At 38.3% G+C, this 22,041-nt stretch overlaps 1 protein-coding gene across 1 annotated transcript in view; it reads right to left on the reverse strand.

The window, feature by feature from the left end:
- The window catches only part of PPP1R12A (protein phosphatase 1 regulatory subunit 12A), a 113,325-nt gene that overhangs the window by 48,044 nt on the left and 43,240 nt on the right, over positions 1 to 22,041 (reverse strand). Inside the window, 2 exon segments of the mRNA XM_036400331.2 lie at positions 2,098 to 2,216; positions 20,980 to 21,110. Of these exon segments, the coding sequence (XP_036256224.1) occupies positions 2,098 to 2,216; positions 20,980 to 21,110 (250 nt within the window).

Genomic DNA, 22,041 nt, shown 5'->3' on the forward strand with positions numbered 1-22,041 from the left:
AACGGGCCTAAGTACAAATTGATGATTAACAGAATGCTGAGTAGCTGGGTAGTCTGTTTTGACATTTCCTATAAAGACAAAAGGCCTGCAAAAGCAGCAAAAAAGGAGACATAACAAGTGACTCTTCTTGGATTTCTAGCAGGAACAAACATCAGATATCATCACTTAAATGTGAAATCACATTAAACCTGACCAATCTTTCCAAGCAATTTTTTGCCACCAAACAACTCTGCTAATCTGTACGAAGCCGAATTTACAGCATTAACACACAACACAAAAATGAAGCTACCATGAACACAGGAATAAATACATGAAGGGGTTGCAAGGCAAAAAAATGTTATGGAAAATGCCTACTTAATTTTCACACTGCATATTTTATCTACACAGAGATAGGATATTTTGTCACCCAGGCCTGCTTATTTTCAAAATAAATAGGCTGGTCTTCCATCACCCTTAACATTGAGCCAGGGCTGATCATTCCACAGATCCCACTGTTAATTTGCATTATCAAAACTGTGGCAATGTTTTATTTAATATGAAGGAGTGTATCATATGGCATTATCTCACTGCTACAGGGATAATTATACTCAGCTACACGTAGCTGAATAGCCAAAGATGAAACTGTCACAATGCCTCACTATTAATTGCACATTAAGAGAAACAATTAGGTTCCTATTTTAGAGCTATTAACTTCTCTAGCCACAACACACAAAATTATGCACTTTTTAAGTGATTCTGATAATGACTAAATAATCCTTTTCTAATGTAATATTAATACACAAATTTATGTAATATCTATATGCAAGCTAGGATGCCATCAAAGGTGCATAATTAAAATATCATTGCTGAGACAACAGTCTCATGATTTAGTAAGATATCCACTGTAAGTTCACATCCAGATTCATACCCTTCCTAGTCCATTCTCATCCACAATCATGAAATAATTCCTTTGGTTTTATCTCTGCGCATAAAAGCCCTCAGTTCTTATGTCTTCAAACACAAGTTTAGAAGGAGGGATAATGCATGCCTTCTTCCCTGCTTCCGTGAAACAAGCAAGCAAACCAGCTGCCATAAAAATGCAAAAAGAAGCAAAGTAGGTTGCCCATACTAAGTGAAATTTAGTATTTTAAAACAACCTAAATTCTTCCTTTAAAAGCTAATAGCTATGGTGTGGGAACACGTACCTTCTTCTCAGATTTATAAGGACAATACCTTACACAGTTTACAGTAAGCTTCAACTGTGAAATATGCAAACCTCACTGAGATTTTCAGTGCTGTGGCATTATGCTGATTTTACAATTGGGATGTTCAAAATAATTAAACTTGCAAAAGAATAAAAATTAGTGTTGTTGTAATTTGTAATGTTGACTATCCACATTATAAAAATGTATGTAAAATCCTATATAACAAAATATCTCTTTAAAAAAATGCAGTAACATATAAAAGAGATTTTGGAGGAGTTCATTCCCCAAACAATTCCAATTTGATAAAGAGCTACTGCAGTCATTTAGTATCACACATCAGTAAAGCCAAGCATTTCAAGAACAACCTTAAAAAATCTAGGCTGAGGTGAATTCTAGAAACAACTCTCAAGCAAGACTGACAGTATTGTTAGAAAAGAGAACAACCAATTAAAATAGAGAAATGGTAATACAGACAAAAAATACACACAACTGTCTAATCTGATGTTCGTTGTGTGTTAACTGTAAAAATGGGTAATCAAATTTCTGCTAACACTACCAATTAATTGAATCAAAGCCTTTGCAAATCCACTCTACTTCTGTGTATCTCTTATCTTAGTAGGTATCTCTTATTTCCCTGCAGATCATGTCTTCCAGTTTCTTTTCACCATTTGCTTTGGGTTTTAAATGGGTTTAAGCATATAAATTAAAACTGGGCAAAGCCTGAGACAATTAGTAGTTTACTGTAAAATTATGTAAATCTGTTTTAAGAGACAGACACCTAAACACCATACATTCTATATTGACCAACTCTCTTTAGAAAATAAATTGACTACAACAGTCACAATTTAGCCCAAGTTTTCAAAAATACATTTAGTGTCCATAAATACAACTACCCTTCTGTATTCAAAATTACCTTGTCTATTTACTTCATTCTGAAGCAGCTCTTCCATTGCCTCTTCTTCAGCAATATCTAATGGAGTGTCTCCTTCACTATTTACAGCTCCTACATGTGCTCCTTGACTAATTAAATACCTGCCAATAGACAAAGAAAAAAAGTCCATAAATAACACAGCAAAGCTGATGGAAAAAAACCCAAAAAACCAACATAACAGCCACTAGGCTATCATATGCACACGTACAATTAATAGCAACATTTATATTGGGTGTAAATACAAACCCTTTTGACTGTCTGCAACCTATGAATACTCGCATGTCTCTTCATCCTAATACCCATTAATACAAATAGCCTTCTGGTGTTAGTTTGCCACAAAGACTCCTGACATGTTTCATACATACCTGAAGAACTGAAAGAAGAAAATGGCTAGATAATGACCAAAAGTGATGACAAGTTGAACAGCGACGGAACCACCAATTCCTGTGACCTCCTCTAATTAAACCACTTTTTCTGTAACTCAGTGGCACATACAATTTGCCAAAATGATGACTCCTGATCCCTCCGCAGATTCTTAAAGTCAATAAAAACAAAACTACATCTCCTTCTAAGTATTCATAAGGTCAGCTTTTGGTGGGGAAGGAGGAAAGGGGGAGAAAGAAAACAGTACTTTACGCATTTCAATCCCTTTATGTTTTCTTATTTAATATGTTACTGTCTCAGGAGTCAAGAACCCCAAATTCTCTATTTCCAATTACATCATAGTATCAATTCCAACAATAGGTCACTAAAGTATTATATTATTTAATTGTGTTAAACCGTAAGCCTACCAAGTTATTGAAAAGCTACAGTTAATGAACAATTAAAATTGATCAATAGTGTCTTGCAGCTTCTGACCATAATATTTCCATTAACCTAAAAAATTCAATACTTTGAGCCATGACAGGTGTCAAGAGAAGAAAAAGCTGCAAATCCACCTCCTGTCTTGCACAGCTTAATCATATATTTGACATATTTGAGAAAAAAAAATTCAGGATATACCAAAGAATCAATCATCTGTCATAACAGGTGTACAAAATAAAGAGTGCTTTCCTACCTTCACTATTACAGAATGCCAAATTATGCAGGAGACAATCACAAAATTAATCCAACACTAATACAAATGCTTTGAAGTACTTTATTGCTGCCTTAACTTCTGCCAATTAATTATCATCCTAGATAGCTGGAATCTGTTATCTTTAATCAATAACTCAGAATCTAATATTCTCATACATTTGTATTTTTTAATGTATGACTTAACTAGTATTTGCTACTAAATTTCTGTAATTACGTCAAGAAGTGGTAAGAACCAGTAGATCACAAAATGAAAACGAATTCCCAGAAAGGCAACTATTATCTCCTGACATATACATCCTCAGTTGCTACCAACAACTTTGATGCTGGTAAACCATGCTGGTTTTATACTGTTCTTCTTCAAAGAGTGCTGCGCTCTAACTCTGACCTCCCTCCTTTTAAGAGATTGAACTTCTGCAGGAATGAAAAATTAATACAGAGGAACGATGTTTCTCAACAATACTAGCTGTATTAACAGTGAAACAGCCTCCCAGGTCACAGATCAGGTAATTGCTATGCAGGGGGTTGCTAAACAGGCAAAAACAGCACTGGGGAAATCAACTCTCTTACAAAGTCAAAATAAAGTCAACCACTTACAAAAATATCTTTATTTAAAAATCCAAGTGGATATTAATGTTCTTTCAATGTTTACGTTCTAATATAGACAGGAAAAAACCATTTTTATGTATTTCCACAGAGTAACTCTAGCAGAAAATGAAACCACTTCTCTAAAGAAAATACATATCTCATTGAAGCAGTTGTATTTGGTCACTGGGTGAATATAGATATGACAAAAGAAGGAATGCATAAAAAAGTGAAGGGAATGAATAAAAGGCTAGTATAGCAGTTTAATGTTATTATTTTTATAGATGGACAACTTCACGATCAATTGATCCTTTAAAGCAGACTTAAAATGAAGCTGCTTACAGATCAAAATCAGATCAGCAATGCTAGGGGATTAGTAGGGTTGGAGAAGTACAGTTATCTGATTTTCCTTTTGCAGGTACTTACAGGGCTTTGGTTTTCTTGGGTCAGCAAAGCAAGCATAGGTGAACTTGCTCCCGAGTTCACAGGATTTAAAGGGATGGAAGAAACACAGCAAAGATGAAAGGCAGCACACTTCTTGCCACAGAAGTGAGAACAGAACACACTTTTTCCAGCCTTCCTTCAGCCACCCCAACTAGGCTCCTCCACTGCTATCCCTCTCAAAAAATTAACAGTGATCCTCTCAGGAAAATTAAATGAAAGAACATTATTTATGATAAACCAAGTAACTCAAATTCCAACTATTTTAAAGACACCTTTTAATATGTAACCTTTTTTCACCCGATAATGAAATCTACATTTGTTCTGTTTTCCATATCATTCAGATTACCTCGTCCTGTAAAAGTGTATGATGCATTTGTTTACTTAGAGTACTGCTACTTTCAGCAAGCAATGACAGGGTTCACATGGTATATGAAGTCAACCTGCTACCTACAGAATCAATAGTTTTCTTAGGAACTTAGTGCTACCAGTGGAAAGGAAAGGAATCATTTTCCATGTGGAGATCATTTGACTCTACATTGCATACACAAAGGAAGCAGATTTGGTAAACAAGACCAGGCGAATGATGCCCTGACTTCATAGGGCATCACTGAGCAGAAGACAGTACCAGAACAATCCTAAGAATGCGAAGATTTTGCTTTTTACATAAGAAAAATGTTTCTCGAGGGAACTGTATTTCAAACTAAATGTTAATTAAAACTTATATAGTATGACTTCAAATAAAGGTGTATTTGACATTTTAGTTACCCTGGTGCCATAGACTAAAATCTTCACATGCTACCATGTATTATTGTGTGTAGGTATGTATGCATATATAAAACTTCCATTTTTGGGAAAAAAACCCCAAACAATGTATACAAACAACTGCTTGTATTTTACCTTTTTAAAGTAGATGATACCTTCATCTTGAAATTTCATCTTTCCTAAGCAAGTAAACATAATATAACTTAATTTCCTTGACAGATATTTAATTTATACAGATACATGTATACAGTGAAAAGGAAATTGAAGCTGTGTAATAAAAAGTCCAGACCCATGCATTTTGACACCATGTCTATAAAAAGGTGCTTTATGTAAACTTGGAAAGCAGTGAAAAAGTAAAAACATGTAAGATTTCCGCCACCACCTACTAAACGTTTTTGGTATAGCACTTGAATTTGTATCTTTTGAAATTTTGAAGTTTTGAGTTCAAAAATGGTAATGTTAAACAGACAACTACAGAAGAAAAATTCAGTGATAAACTGTATAATGTATTGGAAAGTTTTCATTCTAAATCTAATTAGATCACAAGGAAACAGTAGCTTGATTCATACCATCCTGTTTTATTGAGTTAAAACTTTCAAGTGTTAACACTGAAGCTAAAGGTATCACTTTTAGTCTCTTGGGATCTAAATATAGAGAACTGTAAGTATCCCAGGAATACTAGGAGAGATAAAAGCAGCAAAAGAAAAGAAAATAATTTGTCCTGATATTTCTACGACAAGGATTATGCAGTCTGGGTAAGACTAGAAGAAGTTTGCTTTGCAATACCATTGTTTTATGAGGGCAAATATACTTCTAACTGAATTTTTTCTTCTAGGAGTCACTGCTATATACTCCTCAATAGCTACTGAAAACTGAAATTAACTACTTTGAAAAAAAAAAAGCAGCAAACATTTATTTTTCTAGAATTATTATGAAACCCATATACTCTCCTAGCCTTTAGTGAAAAATATATTTTTATATAACGAATAAAGGGCTGGAATCTTAGTATATCTGAGACAATAAAAACTAACCCTGAGATTACTGTACAAAAGCCGAACAGTCCACACCAAAACCAGTCCCAGGAACTGGAAATAAAAAAAAGTTTAACTAGCAATGTGGCCTACATTCTGAATTAAAAAAAAACAAACCCAAACCAATAAAAAACCCTTACAACTGAACACTGTGTGTCTGTACATCTGTTAACAAAATGCATATATAGACAAAAAGAGAGGAAAACCTCTCTCTGAAGACACTTTGTATACAAAGTTGAGTCATATCTCTGAATTTAGAACTCAAGAATCTGGAAGATGCTCAAACTTGGCTAACAGCATACACTGCAGATAGCATTTTCGTATTATTTATCTCAGCAGCAGAAAGAGGGGCATATGTTTACATTCGAACCTTGGCCCAGTTCACAGTATCTGGAAACAAGTTTGCAAAGGCATTACAGATATAATTAACTTGAAGTACTGGCTGAACCTGAAGGTCACCAGAAGGGTGGAAGGCACAGGGAAGGGCAGAGCACAAGTGGCCATTACAAACTGCTTACTGAGCTCATTGGAGACTCACTGGTGCAAACAAGTGGTCCCTTCAGACTGTTCAGAGGACTGGACAGCAGATCCTGACTCCTAAAATGTGATGAGAGGGACCTGCCTAAAACAAAGTTACATATACATCTTAAATAAACATGCTCAGTGTGTCCTTCCCGTGAAACAAGGCCTAATTGCCACTGAGGGGCCCAACTAATAGCACAACTGCCAAGAACTTTTAATTAATTAGCTAACATTTAAGATTTCAGCTAAGCCCAGCTGGTTTAAAAAAAAATCCATACATGTTGGAGTTCAAATTAATTCCATGAGTATATTAACAGAATGATAATAAGGGGCCAGAGACTGAAAAAGTATCACTGTATACATGCAGCTGTGTAAACCCTCATTTGAAGAAACAAACAAGGAAAAAAATTAAAAAGTGACAATTTTGGAATATGTATTTTAATTGGTTTTTTATAAGTGCCTTTCAGAATTGTTTCACTGTTTATTTTTTTAAAATATAAAGTATCAATGCACTTATAAAAGCACATCTTTGTAAAACATCCATATTACTGGTAGACATACATTTACAATAACTCTGGCCAAACAGAGTCTCTGCCTCCAAGAGACACCTAACAAATAAAAATATAAAATTTTAACATTACTATTTCCAGTTTTTTTAAAAGTTGAAGTACACTGAAACTGTAAAACCTGATCCTTCTCAGACCTTCTATTGCTCTAAATGTCAGGGAATATTTCTTAAAATATTTTCTAACTGTAAAATAGTTCCACTCTGATCTCCTAACAATGTTCTTATTAACTCAGACAAGGTAGAAATGCTAACTCAAGATTACTTGTCATTTCCAAATATAGTTTTGTTTTGGTCTGGCTTTATCAGTTTGGAGTTTTATTTGGCATTTAACTTTCAGCAAAAATAACACTTATAGGCCAGGTAAGAAAAGATATACATACCTGTAGGACAACACATTGAGAGATAGGATTATATCTTCTATGTGATTCTTGAATTATAACGATGTACTTCTCAAAATAAAATATTTAAGCAAGTCCTGGTATTTTTATTTTTCTTGAATGTCTTAAAATAATACAAACCTCAAGCAAATCCAGTAGCATTAGAGTAACATTATGCTAAATTCTGTTGTGGTACACAGTATAAATATGCCCTGTGTCAGTGGGCAAGCCCCACGGAAAACATACAGTTGGCTGAACAGGTATGAACAGCCAGTGTACAGCTACCCCTCAATCACTCCCTCATGCACCCTTCACAATGTTACACTCACTTTTGAACATGTAATCCAAACCCCAGATAAATGTAATGACAAAAAGCCACAACTTCACAGTTTTGGAAACCTATGTTGTAATCCCTACAAGCATTTGGTGGAGAGTGTTAAAATGTGTGCAGCATGGGGCAGGCAACAGCAGGTCTGGCCAGGCGTGGAGGAGCCCTGCCCGCCTGGGCAGGGACCCCTCCCACAGCCCCCCCTGCTCTGCACCACCAGGGACCCTGCTCACCCCCTGGAGAGAAATCCAACAGGTAACTTTCCTCGACGCCCTTCCTCCACAGCTGAGGTACTACTGCAGTTCTCTCTTCTCAATCTATGATTTATAAAAGAACGTGAAGGTTCCAAATTCAGCATTGGAACCAAAACGACAGAAATTCCAGTGGGCCTAGAATCCTTTCTCCTGAATGATTTTAAGACCAAAAGGAGAACAAATCAAATTACTTGAAAAACAAGGTCAAACTCGCAGGGATGTCTTATTCAGGCACTCTGCAAAATGCCATCCCACACTGTCAGTCACTGGGGTGTCTCAACATTCTGCCTCTGAGCATTTAAAACTGAATAGACACTGGCACAAGAAAGACAGTCTTCTGTGATGGCATTTAAATTTAAACCAAATAATGAAAAAACTCATGCACTTCTAAGGTTATGCTGCTTTGCAAAATCCAGAAGACTTTCACTCACATCTTCCTCTTCTGAAAAAAGAGTGCTGCAGCACTTTTAAAAAAGGAATACTCCCCCCATAAGCAGTATCATCAGCTAGTAGCAATGCAAAACACAAAGTTAAATCAGACCAATTAGGGTTATTTGGCATGACTAGACAATTATTTACTCTGAAATACATGAGTGATGATTTTAAGACAGCTAATATCAACAAGAGACCTGAGCTAAATTTCTGATTTTTCTCTTGCGGAACACAAACCCCAAGAATTTCTGATAGCTAGAGATGCTTAAAAAAATAACAACAAAGAATAGGGGAGAAACAAATGGCCAAAAGATTTTAAGGAAATAGAAGGGAGACATTTATTTCCAATTTTCATCAGGATAATCCAGACTAAAGCATGTATATTTTTTTCTAAATATTTAACCAGTTTGCAAAGACAATTTTATGTCCTTCAATATGCAATAGCTCTTGCAGATAGCATCAAATCCAGCTTCTGATTCTCTCCCGTGAAGCTCTTATGAAAGGCATCTTGGACCGACCGATCTTTGCTTCAAAATTGTCAAATACTCCCAAAACTATCAAAGTAGTCAAAGAAAAAAAAATCTTCCTATGTAAACACCACTTTCTATCACTTCTAAATATTGTACCTCTAGAAAAAATAGATTTATGATTAGGAAGCCAACATTCCATAACATACCAACACATCCCTGAATTTTGCACGTAGCTGGCTGTTCCCAGCCTCCACTGCTACTTGTATGCCCAAGGAAGCACACTGTAGAATCTCATCAGTCTTCCTTTTTGGTATGCAGGAGCATAAAAGAAACAGTGTAGATAACAGTATCTGGTTAGTTTTAGTCCTCTTGGGCTCCAAGAAACCTCTGAAAGAAGCCAGCTCTAGAAATATTTGTACGTAGGTGGCCAGCTAAACTTAATAACGCAAAGATGGAAAAGGAAAAATTCCTACTTGCAGCATCTGAAAAGCAACTAAGCCTTCATATTTTGCCTTATCCATACAGAGGGAAAGACATTTGAGAGGTGGCAGAGCAAGGTTTAGGTGAAAATAAACAGCGAGCGAAGCAAGTAAAGTCAAAAACACGAAGAAAGCCATATAGGGAAACATATGGCCTATTCCAAAAAAAGAACAAACAAAAAACCAACCTACCACAAAAAAATCTGCAAATGAAGCAGCACCCAAGAAAAAACTGAAGTGGAGCCTGACATTGACAGGAGGAATAAAGGGCAAAAATTTCAGCAGGAATGAAATGAAGCAAAACAAGAAGTATTTTTAAAGTGCATATCTAATGTTATTTTCATGATGCACTGCATGAATGAGCGTTCATCTTGAAGCTTGCAGCATATTGTGCAAAAGTGAAGGCTGAGTATGAAAAATGTCTCACTGCAGCTGCAGAGGTCATGCTGTAACTCCAGCTGACAACACTATGCTTGGAATGCTTCCCCATAGCAAGTCTCCAAGCATTTGTGGTGATTTACCTAAACATCATCAAGGTGAACAACTGGGATTGAGTTACAGTGGTTGAGAAGAAGAGGTAACAGCAACATGGAGGCAGAAGAGGAGGAGGGAGAAGGAAGACCATGCTGCTTCCCACTTTCCTCAGCTAAGAAGAGGTGATCCCACCAGGAGCTCACCATCCCTCCTGCCTTATTGCGAAAAGCAGCATTGCTATATTTGGGTATGGTAGCATCAAAAATAATGATTTTACCTGTTGACTTCTATTTCAGCAGAAGTTATGAGTATGGACTTAACAGGCTTGTTTTCGTCCAACAGCCACATGATTGCATTTATATCAGAAAAATTTAAACCAAGATCAATTCATTTCCTGTGTTAAAAAAGGTCTTAGTATATACATAACTACTACATCCCAGAACTTATCTTACTTGTAATTATATTACATAACAATACAGTAAGCAGACCTCTCTGTAAAGCAACACTACTATCACAGTTGCAGTTTCTAGCATCAATCAGTAGTACTGAACTTAGTCTGACCCCCATTTAGATACCAGCAATCTGCACTTCATAGCAATTGTTTACATGTTCAGTCTGCTTTGAATTTCCTTGAAATCAATCTTCTTCCAAAAGCAAGTCCTACTCTTCATTCAAATGTCTCAATCATTCATTTGATAAGCAGTATCTTGTCTGTAATAAAGAGGTTTCAAATAATTACTTTTTTATACCTTTTTCTTGTCAAATCCACTGCTTAAAGAAAACCCTCACACTTCTGTGTCTTAGTGTCTGTCTGAATTGTACCCAAATAACCCACTTTCATCAATGCACAGCAGCCCTTATGTGTCTAGAGACACCATGGCTACATCTACATGCGTTTTAGGAGAACTCAAACATCTTTTACCCTGTCTCAGTCAGGGGTAAGACTAGAAAACCACACGCAGATTATGGTCATTTGCACTGAAATGACGCAGTTTAGGATAGCCAACAAAAGACGTGGCTTTAAGACAAGATAAGTAGGTCATAAATTGTTTTAGTGTCACTAGAAAGTCTACTGTATTGTGCCAGAATAGGGTCAAACTCACAACAGATAAACCACTCAAGTACAAGCTGAAACAAAATCAAAACTGAGATGCAGAGAAGTGGCAATCTATACCACAACCTTGTTTTCTCCTAGAACACAATCCTCAAAACCAACTTTGTTGCAAGTTAAATTATTTTTATATCAGATAACTCAATAAACACTATATTCAGTGGTCAACAGCACTAATAATTCCATAGATTCCACAGTGTACAGAGGATCTATCATTGCCTCTGTCATACACAATTTTGAACTGGTTGATGAGGCCCCTCACATGTGACAGTACGCCACACTCACCAAGCCTTTGTGCAATTCAGAACTTGGTTGCCCATGTATATAATATACCTAGAGATGTTCTCCCATGTTCTAGTCCTACCTAGAAAATAGGAACTTACTGGTGTCAATGGGCAGTTACAAGTTACAAGGGAAGGACCTCCGTGTTGTTTCTTGTGAGTGTATACAATCTCTCAGGTTTCCATATCTATCTCTGTTCTGTATATGTTCTTTTCCTTATGTACCACCTTCCACTTCAGAATTCAGACATAAGGCATCTACTTTAAATTGTTCTCAGAATACCAATAAAACCAATGTTTTGTGAGAAACAAGTAAGATCTCTCCTATTTCACTTCTCAAAGCATGATGGTTTTTTAGACATCATCTCCATTTTCAAATTCTTTTTCAGCCAAATACTACGAGTGCATTGAGCATTACAGTGGGCATCAGTCACTTGACTTTCATTAGACTGAATGAATTGCTAAACTGTATTAAAAGAAAAAAAGATATTTCCCAATTAATTGTGGTCCTGAGGAAGATATCTCTGAACCTAATTTCTATTACATTTACCCTTAGAAGAACAGGAACACTTACTAAATATTAATACATTAACTAAAAATATTTAGGGTCACGAATAGAGATGCACACAGTAAGCCAATCTGAAAAAAGGCAGCTATAGAGCACACACTTTACTGTACATTCTACAGTGACCAGCTCTCCTTAACTCCCTCACCTGAACAAGCATGTATGAAGATCACTTAAGTCCTATAGTTTCCTCTAACCTATCAACCATATTTTACTGTGTATTTCTGTCAGCTGGGTTTTATCCACACATCAGATCACAGCTACACAGTAGAAAAGATTAAACTCTACCACATAATGGCATGATTTCAAAAAGGGAACTTCACCATCAACCTTAACAATCTCATTAGCATTTCATTATTCTTAGGACATTCATGCAGCAAAAACATGCTGGCAACAGGACACTACCACAGTACACCTTCATAAAAGAAAATGCCAACTGATACTACCTCACTGATCTTCTCCCAGTCTGTCCACTATTTTATGTAACAGAATTTAGTTTTATCATTGCAGATAACTAATGCAAGTTTGGAGAAGGAGGAATTTTTATGTTGCACAGAGTATCACAATTTGACTGGGGGCGGAAAGTAGGGGACACGTTTTTTCCCCAATCTGTTTTTCCACAAAGAAGGCAACAAATGGAAATTAACAATCTTCTAAAGCCTGCAGCGACCTTTTCCCAGCTCTCAAAACAAACACTTGCAGCTTTACCAATATCAACTTGTAAGAGTCAGTCATTCTTCTAGAAGAGATGTTTTTCCTTGGCTGGGAATATATCTTCTTTCCCTGTTTTTATTTTGTCACATGACTTGTTTTATCCTTCTGAAGTCCTCTTCTCATTTTCTTGAGTGGGTTGTATGATGTTTCATCTTTGCTTCCTTTTACTTTTAATTCTACACCTCCAGTCAGCATTTCCTACTATTTAAATAAACATTTTAGATCCTGACAAAAACATCCCTTCACCTTATAGCATCTCTGTAAGATCAAACCCCATACCAGTTTGCCTCATCAGTTTGCATGTGGTTTACCTCAGACCACAAGCTTTACCTTGTTGTTCAAAAATCCAAATTTCCAATTATTCTCCAAAGATCCATATCTGAATGCATCACTAGTAATATCACTTCCTACTCAATTAAAACCATAACTTGTAACCAAGCTGAAGGAGATAGGAGCCATCCCTGACATTTTTATTACTGTGCTTTGCTTAAGTAATGTTTTGCTCTTTAGGATTAAAATGTGTTACAGTATAAGAGTTTAGATTAAAAACTCACTAATAAGAAAGAAATAGCTTCAGATGATCAAGTTATTAAGACTTTGGGAGAAGATGGATTAAAAACAACTGCTTTGAAACATACTTTCTAGCACTAACACCCTCAGATATCATGAAAGAACATTGAACAGTACCAAGTGGTTCAGGCTCATGAGCTGGGAGATGAACCATGGGACTCCACCACTGAACAGGCAGCTCTATTCAGCCAGGCTTCCAATCAGAAGCATAAGATATGTCTGAAAAGCAACTTAGACTTTTTTTTTTAACCTGAATATCTATGCCAAGTGCTGCTGGCAAGCCAGGTCAGCTCAGTGATCCAAAAGAGAATAAAGCCTCCAAAGCCCCTGAAGGCTATTCTTATGCATATAGTTCCCACATTGTTGTGTGATCATTAGATAACACGAGGGAAGGTGGAGGAGGAAGTGAGTATCTGCCTGTTTCTGCAATAGTCCCAAGTTAGATCACTCTAATCAGGTTGTCAAACTGCACTGAATTCTCTTGACTAGCTGTTGCCAGATGAGCACAGGTCCTGTACCACAGGCAGGAATCACTACCAGGCAGCACCCACAGCACTCCCCCCAAGGCAATTAGAGCTGTAAGAAAACCACCTATCACTGAACATCTAGATATCCAACTACAGGTTTGCAGGATTGTCTCGAAGTCCTCTGTCTATCAGACAAGGATCACTCATTTAGTCTTAATGGACTGTTACCAAAATAGGGAGATCCTGGGACAATGGTTTGCAAAGGCTTCAGCAAACAAGTTTGGCTGGGTTCACTTTCGGGTGTCTGGAGTCTGGAAGAACAGATGGGCGTCAGCAGCAAGCCTGTGGTTACACACAAGGCTGTTAAAGTCTGCTTTAAATATTAGGGGAAGGAAGGGATATATAACATAGGAAACTTTGGGCAGAAAGGAAGAGTCGGTGTTTTACAGCAACAGAGTTGGTTAAACTACTATTCTCTTCCTAAATAAGCTGAGGAGACTCTGAACTTGAGATGTTTTTTTGTTTCTGACTGTAATCATATGCTTCAGCCTTCAAAACCTCTTAAATAAAGAAGGTGTATTTTGAAACTGGGCTAAGTCTTAGGATTTGTATGGGTATCAAACTACAGGTATCAAACATGCTTCTCAAACATAAAAGCTACTGAAAAGAGTCAGTCCAAATATCCAGAGAACATCAAGCCCATCTCCAAACATAAGATCTCCACGGAGAACTAAAGCAGAGCAAATACATGCTACTTTTCATATAATACCTTTCCAACTACTGCCATGGACTTTCTCAATCAGATTCCATTTGTATGTATGCATTCTGCCTTAGTATTTTTTTAACGTATCCACCCTCCACAGATTTGTCATCCCTTGAACCCACGAGGAATTTCAGTATCTCCAGCAACATTTGTCAAACTGCTCGTAATACCTACTGCATGAAGGTATGAAAATGCTATTCTTCCTTCAGCAGACATCTCTCTCCCCCTTCAGTTTTTGGGTGTTTTTTTGCAACAAAACTGTAACTGTCACTGACTTTGTTAGTTTTGAAAAACATTTTTCTTATACTTCTTGGAAGATGCATCTTTCATTCTGGGTAAAATGAAAAAGCACTCCTATTTAAGTAGTATAACTGCATAGTAGCCTCTGAGCAGTTGCAAACAAGGTTCAAAATATGTAAACTACACACTCACAACTAGGCAACCTACAAAGCCCACAAGAAAGTAATTTTTAACACAAACTTTAATTATTGAACAAAAGAGAAGTTTCTGCTACTTCAGATTTTTCTTTATCTGGTGCAATACATAGCAGAGAAATAAAAAAGTAAGCATTTTAAAATTGTTTCTTAAATGCCACTTTTGCCCTCCCCGATTACTTATTTTGCATTCAAAAAAAGTTATTTGTTTATTTCCTGATACTGAAATAATATACGAACTTTTCAACCACAGAAGAGATCTACAGACAAGATAATTCATTATACACAAGAAAACAACTGTATAAAGGCAAATTCAAGGGTCCTACCCATTAAATAGCATCTTAAAGAATGCACACAAAATTTCTGTTCAAGTCCTGTATTCAAGTTAGTTTCTTTTCACATAACTATAATTTTAGAAAGCATTTCATGTTGACTTCCTAATTTACACTAATATATTAGTGAAAAAAAAGTTCACTTGGGTAAAGCTTTCTGTGTATAAAAAAAATGGAGAACAGAAAAGAGAACATACTATACAAAATCCACCTATTATGGAAATGTTGAAGAATTTTGATTTAAAACATGTTCTTATTACAATTACTTGCAAGGTGATTTACATAATCATAAACTAGATGAACAGCAATCTAAATAGACAATTCTAAAATTAAAGTATTCAAAGAATTTCTAATAAGCTGAAACACTCTCAGTATTTACAAATGTCAGAAACAACAGAAGCAGTTGCCTTCCATACCAGAAATTTTACTTTTACAGCAGGACTCCCCCTTTGCAAGCAGCTGACACATTGTTACACACTAAACCATGTTCTTTGCTGTATTTCAATTGAAGTGGCCTTCTACAAGACAAACATTTCTAAAAGTGGAAGATGCATTTTTTTAGAATAGACAGGAAACATAGTCAAGACAAGATGGCTGTTCTGAAGGAGCAGGAAACTGAAATGGCACAGGAGATACTGCTGGGAGAAGCTGTCACAGGAGTGGTGAACCCAGTGGAGGATAACAGGGACAGGGAATACACCTGCAATGACAAACCCACTGACCAGACAGTACAGAGCAAAATAAAATCCCAACAAGTGGGAGACCATGCCACATATTCACTCAGCTCACTAGCAATTAGCATGGGACCAAGGCAAAAATATTGCTGAAGTCGTGGCTCCCTCAGATATCCAGAGGTTTTTTTCAGAGAAGCTTCCTACCACCTCCATGTTCTGTACTTCTCACAGATCTCCAGCACATGGAGTGCACTCACTGAGGAACATCTGAGTAGCAGCAGGGACTACTTAAGAGTAATGTACTCACATATATATGTGAGTACATTACAGCTCACATATATACCTTACAGCAGCCTTCTTGTACCTAAAGGGGCCTATAGGAGAGCTGAAGAGGAACTTTTAACAGGAGCATGCAGGGACAGGAAAAGGGGAAATGGCTTCAAATTGAAAGAGGGAAGGTTTTGATTAGATATTAAGAAGAAACTCTTCACATCTACAGGGCAACCAAGGGATCAGGTGCACCCAGCATAGGTTTAGGAAAGGCAGGTCCTACTTGACCAACCTGATCTCCCTTCTATGACCAGATGACCCATCAACTGGATGAGAAAAGCTGTGGATGTTGTCCACTGAGACTTCAGAAAAGCTTTTGACACTCTCTCTCAGCAGTCTCCTGGAGAAACTGGCTCCTCATGGCCTTGTCAGGCACATTCTTTGCTGGATAAAAAACTGTCTTGATAGACGCATCTAGAGAGTGGTGATGAACAAGTTACATCCAGCTGGGAGTTGGTGTTCCCCAGGGCTCTGCACTGGGGCCAGTCCTGTTTATTATCTTTATGGATGATATGGACAAGGGGATCTAGGACACCCTCTGTCAGTAAGTTCAGCAGGAGTGTTGATCTGCTGTAGGGCAGGAAGGCTCTGCAGAGGGCTCTGGACAGGCTGGATCAGTAGGCCAAGGCCAACTGGATGAGGTTCAATAAGGCCAAGTACTGGGTCCTACACTTGGCTCCCAACAACCCCATGCAGTGCTACAGGCTGGGGACAGAGTGGCTGGGAACTGCCCAAGGGATAAAGCAGCTGGGAATGCTGGTGACAGTGGCTGAACATGAGCCAGCTGTGCCCAGGTGGCCGAGAAGGCCAATGGCATCCTGGCCTGTATCAGCAATAGTGTGGCCAGCAGGAGCAGGGCAGGGATTGTGTCCCTGTACTTGGCACTGGTGAGGCCACACCTTGAGTCCTGTGTCTGGTTCTGGGCCCTTCACTGCAAGAAGGACATTGAGGTGCTGGAGAATGCCCAGAGAAGGGCAACAAGGCTGGGGAAGGGTCTGGAGCACAAGTCCTGTGAGGAGTGGCTGAGGGAGCTGGGGTTGTTTAGCCTGGAGAAAAGGAGGCTCAGGAGAGACCTCTCTCCAACTCCCTGAAAGAAGGCTGTAGCCAGGTGGGGGTTGGTCTCTTCTCCCTGCTAACAGGAACTGGACAAAAGGAAACGGCTTCAAGCTGAGCCAGGGAGGTTTAGGTTGGACATGAGGAAGAATTTTCTTGCTGAAAAGGGCAGTTAAGCATTGGAACAGGCTGCCCAGAGAGGCTGTGGAGTCACCATCACTGGGAGCATTCAAGAAACAACTGGACAGGACAGCTTTATGATCATGGTGGTGTTCAGTCAAAGGTTGGACTCAGCGATCGTGGAAGTGTTTTCCAACACAAATGATTTTATGGTGAAACACCAGAACAGGTTGCCCAGAGAAGTCGTAGATGTCCCACTCCTGGAATTGTTCAAGGCCAAGTTGAACACGGCTCTGGATAACCTGGTCTAGTTGTAGACGTCCCTGCTCACTGCAGAGGGGTTGGACGAGTTGACCAATGAAAGGTCTCTGCCAACTCAAATACTCTGTAATTCTAGGATTAGAATTAAAATCTCCTAGTTCAGTTGCTTTCTTAAATATCATTTTAGATTTTGAGACATGCAAGCCTGAAATAATCTTTTGCATATTTGGATGATTTAAAAGAGTTGTGCTCTCTCAATAAGTAAATTTCAACTAAGAGGAGGGAGGGAGGCAGGAAGGCAGGCAGGAAGGAAGGCAGGCAGGAAGGCAGGCAGGCAGGCAGGAAGGAAGGCAGGAAGGCAGGCAGGAAGGCAGGCAGGAATGAAGGCAGGCAGGAAGGCAGGCAGGCAGGAAGGCAGGCAGGAAGGCAGGCAGGCAGGAAGGCAGGCAGGCAGGCAGGCAGGCAGGCAGGCAGGCAGGCAGGCAGGCAGGCAGGCAGGCAGGCAGGAAGGAAGGAAGGAAGGAAGGAAGGAAGGAAGGAAGGAAGGAAGGAAGGAAGGAAGGAAGGAAGGAAGGAAGGAAGGAAGGAAGGAAGGAAGGAAGGAAGGAAGGAAGGAAGGAAGGAAGGAAGGAAGGAAGGAAGGAAGGAAGGAAGGAAGGAAGGAAGGAAGGAAGGAAGGAAGGAAGGAAGGAAGGAAGGAAGGAAGGAAGGAAGGAAGGAAGGAAGGAAGGAAGGAAGGAAGGAAGGAAGGAAGGAAGGAAGGAAGGAAGGAAGGAAGGAAGGAAGGAAGGCCTAAGAAAACTTAAGATGGCAGCCAATGAAGCAGAAACAAGATTGCCAAGTCCCCAGTTTGAGAAGTACTACAAAGCTGTGCAACAGGTGATTCCACAGGAGGATGAGAAAGGGAAGCACAGGTCAGACTCTCCCCAGCCCTTTACTAATGAAGGTAGAAAACAACAGAACTCATTCCCCGAGTGTCTTCTCTCTTGCACAAAAATACGTGCTAAAAGTATAATACATCAGATTCAGTCACAGACATGCATGAACACACATTCTCATGTCATGCTTCCCAGGAATGCATTCTCACTAAAGGAGATGCTGAATCCAACGCATACTATGGACTAAATAAAAACAAAATTTCTAATCTCTGGTATTTTATTGAATTCACAGAATCACTGGGTTGGAAGAGACCCTAAAGATCATCAAGTCCAAACCATGCCCTAACACCTCAACTAAACTGTGGCACTGAGTGTCACATCCAATCTTTTCTTAAACACATCCAGGCATGGTGACTCCACCACCTCCCTGGGCAGACCATTCCAGAACTTTATCACCCTTTCTGTAAAAAACTTCTTCCTAATATCCAACCTGTATTTCCCTTGATGTAGCTTGAGACTGTATTCTCTCATTCTGTCAACTGCTGCCTGGTAAAGAGACCAATCCCCACCTGACTACAGCCACCTTTCAGGAAGTTGTAGAGTGATAAGGTCACCCCTTTTCTCCAGGCTAAACAAGCCCAGTTCCCTCAGTCGTTCCTCACAGGATTTGTGTTCCAAGCCCCTCACCAGCCTAATTGCCTCCTCTGGATGCGCTCAAGCGTCTCAACATCCTTCCCGAACTGAGGGGCCAGAACTGGACACAGCACTCAGTTTTGCTTCAGCTGTTAACTGTGGTTTCTAGAATTCATTTTTGTAAATTATTTGAAGATGAGATTGTGGAGAAGCAGTCTGAAGAAGATCTAAACTCTATGGGCATCATCAGCTATAAATACTGCTCCATTCACATCAGGTTCCCCTTTTCAGCTGCATATGGAAATTTGTTTCAACGGCTTATCTTCGAAACTCCATGCACCTCAGAATCACTGCTATTCCAACATCTTAGATTCTCACATCCCAAAGGACTACAGTTCAATAATCCCATTTCTCTAAAGGCTATCTATAGAAAATATGCAGAGAGGTTCCGCTCCAGTCTGAGAGAACAAGAACCAGACAGATCTCAGATATTCAAGTCAATAGTGAAAAACTGTTCAGTGGACAAGGGACATTGCTCACTCTTTCCTAACCAAGTGCAGTGGACAAGGGACATTGCTCACTCTTTCCTAACCAAGTACCTATGCTCGGCTGCAATGCCAAATCAAGATCATTTAACTAAACTTTTTCCTATAGTGGAATAAAGGCAGGTGTTTGACTTCCACTAAACTGTAGAAAAGCCTATATTACCTCAATTTGCAGGGAAATTCTTTAGCCAAGTATAGTATAATAGTATAGCCAAGAAGTAAATACTTCCAGTACTCATGCAAGGGGGACAACAGCATCAAACATCAGCATAGCGTAGAAAGGCAGATTACAAAGTTAGTGGTCACACAGTGCCCCAGGTATACTGAGGATATACAAAGGAAGTCACTCTGTGAACACCTCAAAAAAAATTCCAGGGAAAATTATACACTAGAGTCTCCAGAATTTTTCATTTCTCTCTAGACTGCAGCAAGTAAAACTCTCAAACTCACAGAACAAACTCACAGTTTTCATTCCTCACCACTGCAATTAGTACATAATTATATGATAAAATACCGCTTTCTATTTTATCCAAATTTTACATTGGATCAGATGTCACAATGAGTTTGGTAAAATTAATGAATTTTGTGTTTACCCAAAGGGTTTTAAAAAAGACTTTATTAACTGCTTAACTGCAACAACAGCGTGCTGAACAACATATGCCACACATTTTCTCAAAAGAATCGTAATTTCAGGCTTGAACAGGTAACCTATCAAAAATTTTAATTTTAGCACACCTTCAGTGGCCCTCAACAGACTTCAAAAATAACAAAACCACTCCTGGAATTCAGTAGTAAGCTTTAACTAATACTGAAACTTATTGTAGGCTTTTGCTCCACAGCCAAAAGAACTAGTCAACTGTTCTATACCACAGCTGAAAAACAAATGTTTCAAGACTGCAAATACAACTGTAAAACTTATGTCCTACACACAGACTTATCTCAGGATAATATTTCAGACTATTAATAAATGTAACTTGGAACATTGTCCCTATGCCTTCCCCCAGAAAGCCTTTCTACAGAAAAAAAAATAATATAAAGAAATAATCTGACAGTCATAAGCAGTCTTATGTTTATGTTTGTATCTATCTAATATGCAATATTAGATAGATATTGTATCTATCTAATATGCAATATGTAAAAAAACTAGAAATAGAAAATGCAACACACAAAGTTATAGACGTAGCACACTTCACAAATATCAAAGCATTCTTCCTCACTACACATCCCAGAGGCAACTAAAAACATAACTTATGAATACCATAATGCTTCTATTGTCTCTCTAGCAATGTATGAGCAAAATACACAGATTTAAAAGTAGAGGAAAAAGTCTTACTCTGCTATATCAAGATATCCACAGGAAGCAGCTGCATGTAGAGGTATCCAGCCTTCATTATCTGGTTGATTAATATTTGCTCCATTTTCCACCAGAAATTTCACCATATCTACGTTATCATCTATACAAGCCTACAAAGAAAGAAAGAGTTAAGAAGTAAGTTCATATCAAAGCTGTTCTACAATGGACATCTTTAAGCAAAATCTTCAGGAGAAAGCGTAAGTATTTTCAGTTCTGATGAGGAAGTAGGGTTTCTTTGTTGGGGTCTGACAGCAAAACAGGAAGAATTTGAGAGATAAACAACACGTGTTCCAGATCTATAAAACTTTTTAAATAAATGAGTTTAAACAGTTTAAAAAAGCAAAAAAATATTATTTTCTCAGGTAAATGCATTCTGGTTTTATGGTAAGCCCTTTACAATCGCCACTGAACCCCTATTCTCCAGTATAAAGTGGTTCCTCAGGCCCTCCCTTCGTCCCAGGCCCAGCTCAGCCACTTGAGTGGATATTAAAATTGAATAAACAGCTACACCATGAAGTAGAATTGTGACTAAGAGCAAGGGAAACACTTTGAAAACAGTGCCATAATGTAATTTTACCTGTAATGTACATGAAACTATGGAGTACAATGGGGATGCTACATAGTATTTTAACATCACCCTACCCTTTTCTACTGCAGTATATTCTATACCACCATAAATCTTCTAACAGTCTATTAATCACTCCTGTTTATAAACTTATTTGGGTATCATTTTGGCAGTTGCAAAAATCTTATCATCTGCCCACATCTGTTAATTACCAAGCAAACAGCGTTGCTCAGATGCAGAACTACTGCCATTCTGCAGACCTCCATCTTGACTGACTCCTGTTTTGCCTTTCTTCTCTGTGTTCGAGTATTTTTCTCACAGGGTGCTCAGTGAGTTTTCTTGCCAACTTCTATCCTGCTGCCCTTAAAAGGGCAGAGCAACCGAGAGAAAAGTCCCTCTACATTTCAGGGCAGCAAGAACTCCAAGCAGCTAGACCCCACAAGACTGGTATTAATTTTTCAGCTTAATAAATCAAC

The sequence above is a fragment of the Molothrus ater genome, chromosome 5 (genome assembly GCF_012460135.2).
Source record: "Molothrus ater isolate BHLD 08-10-18 breed brown headed cowbird chromosome 5, BPBGC_Mater_1.1, whole genome shotgun sequence".
In the NCBI taxonomy this organism is placed as follows: Eukaryota; Metazoa; Chordata; class Aves; order Passeriformes; family Icteridae; genus Molothrus; species Molothrus ater.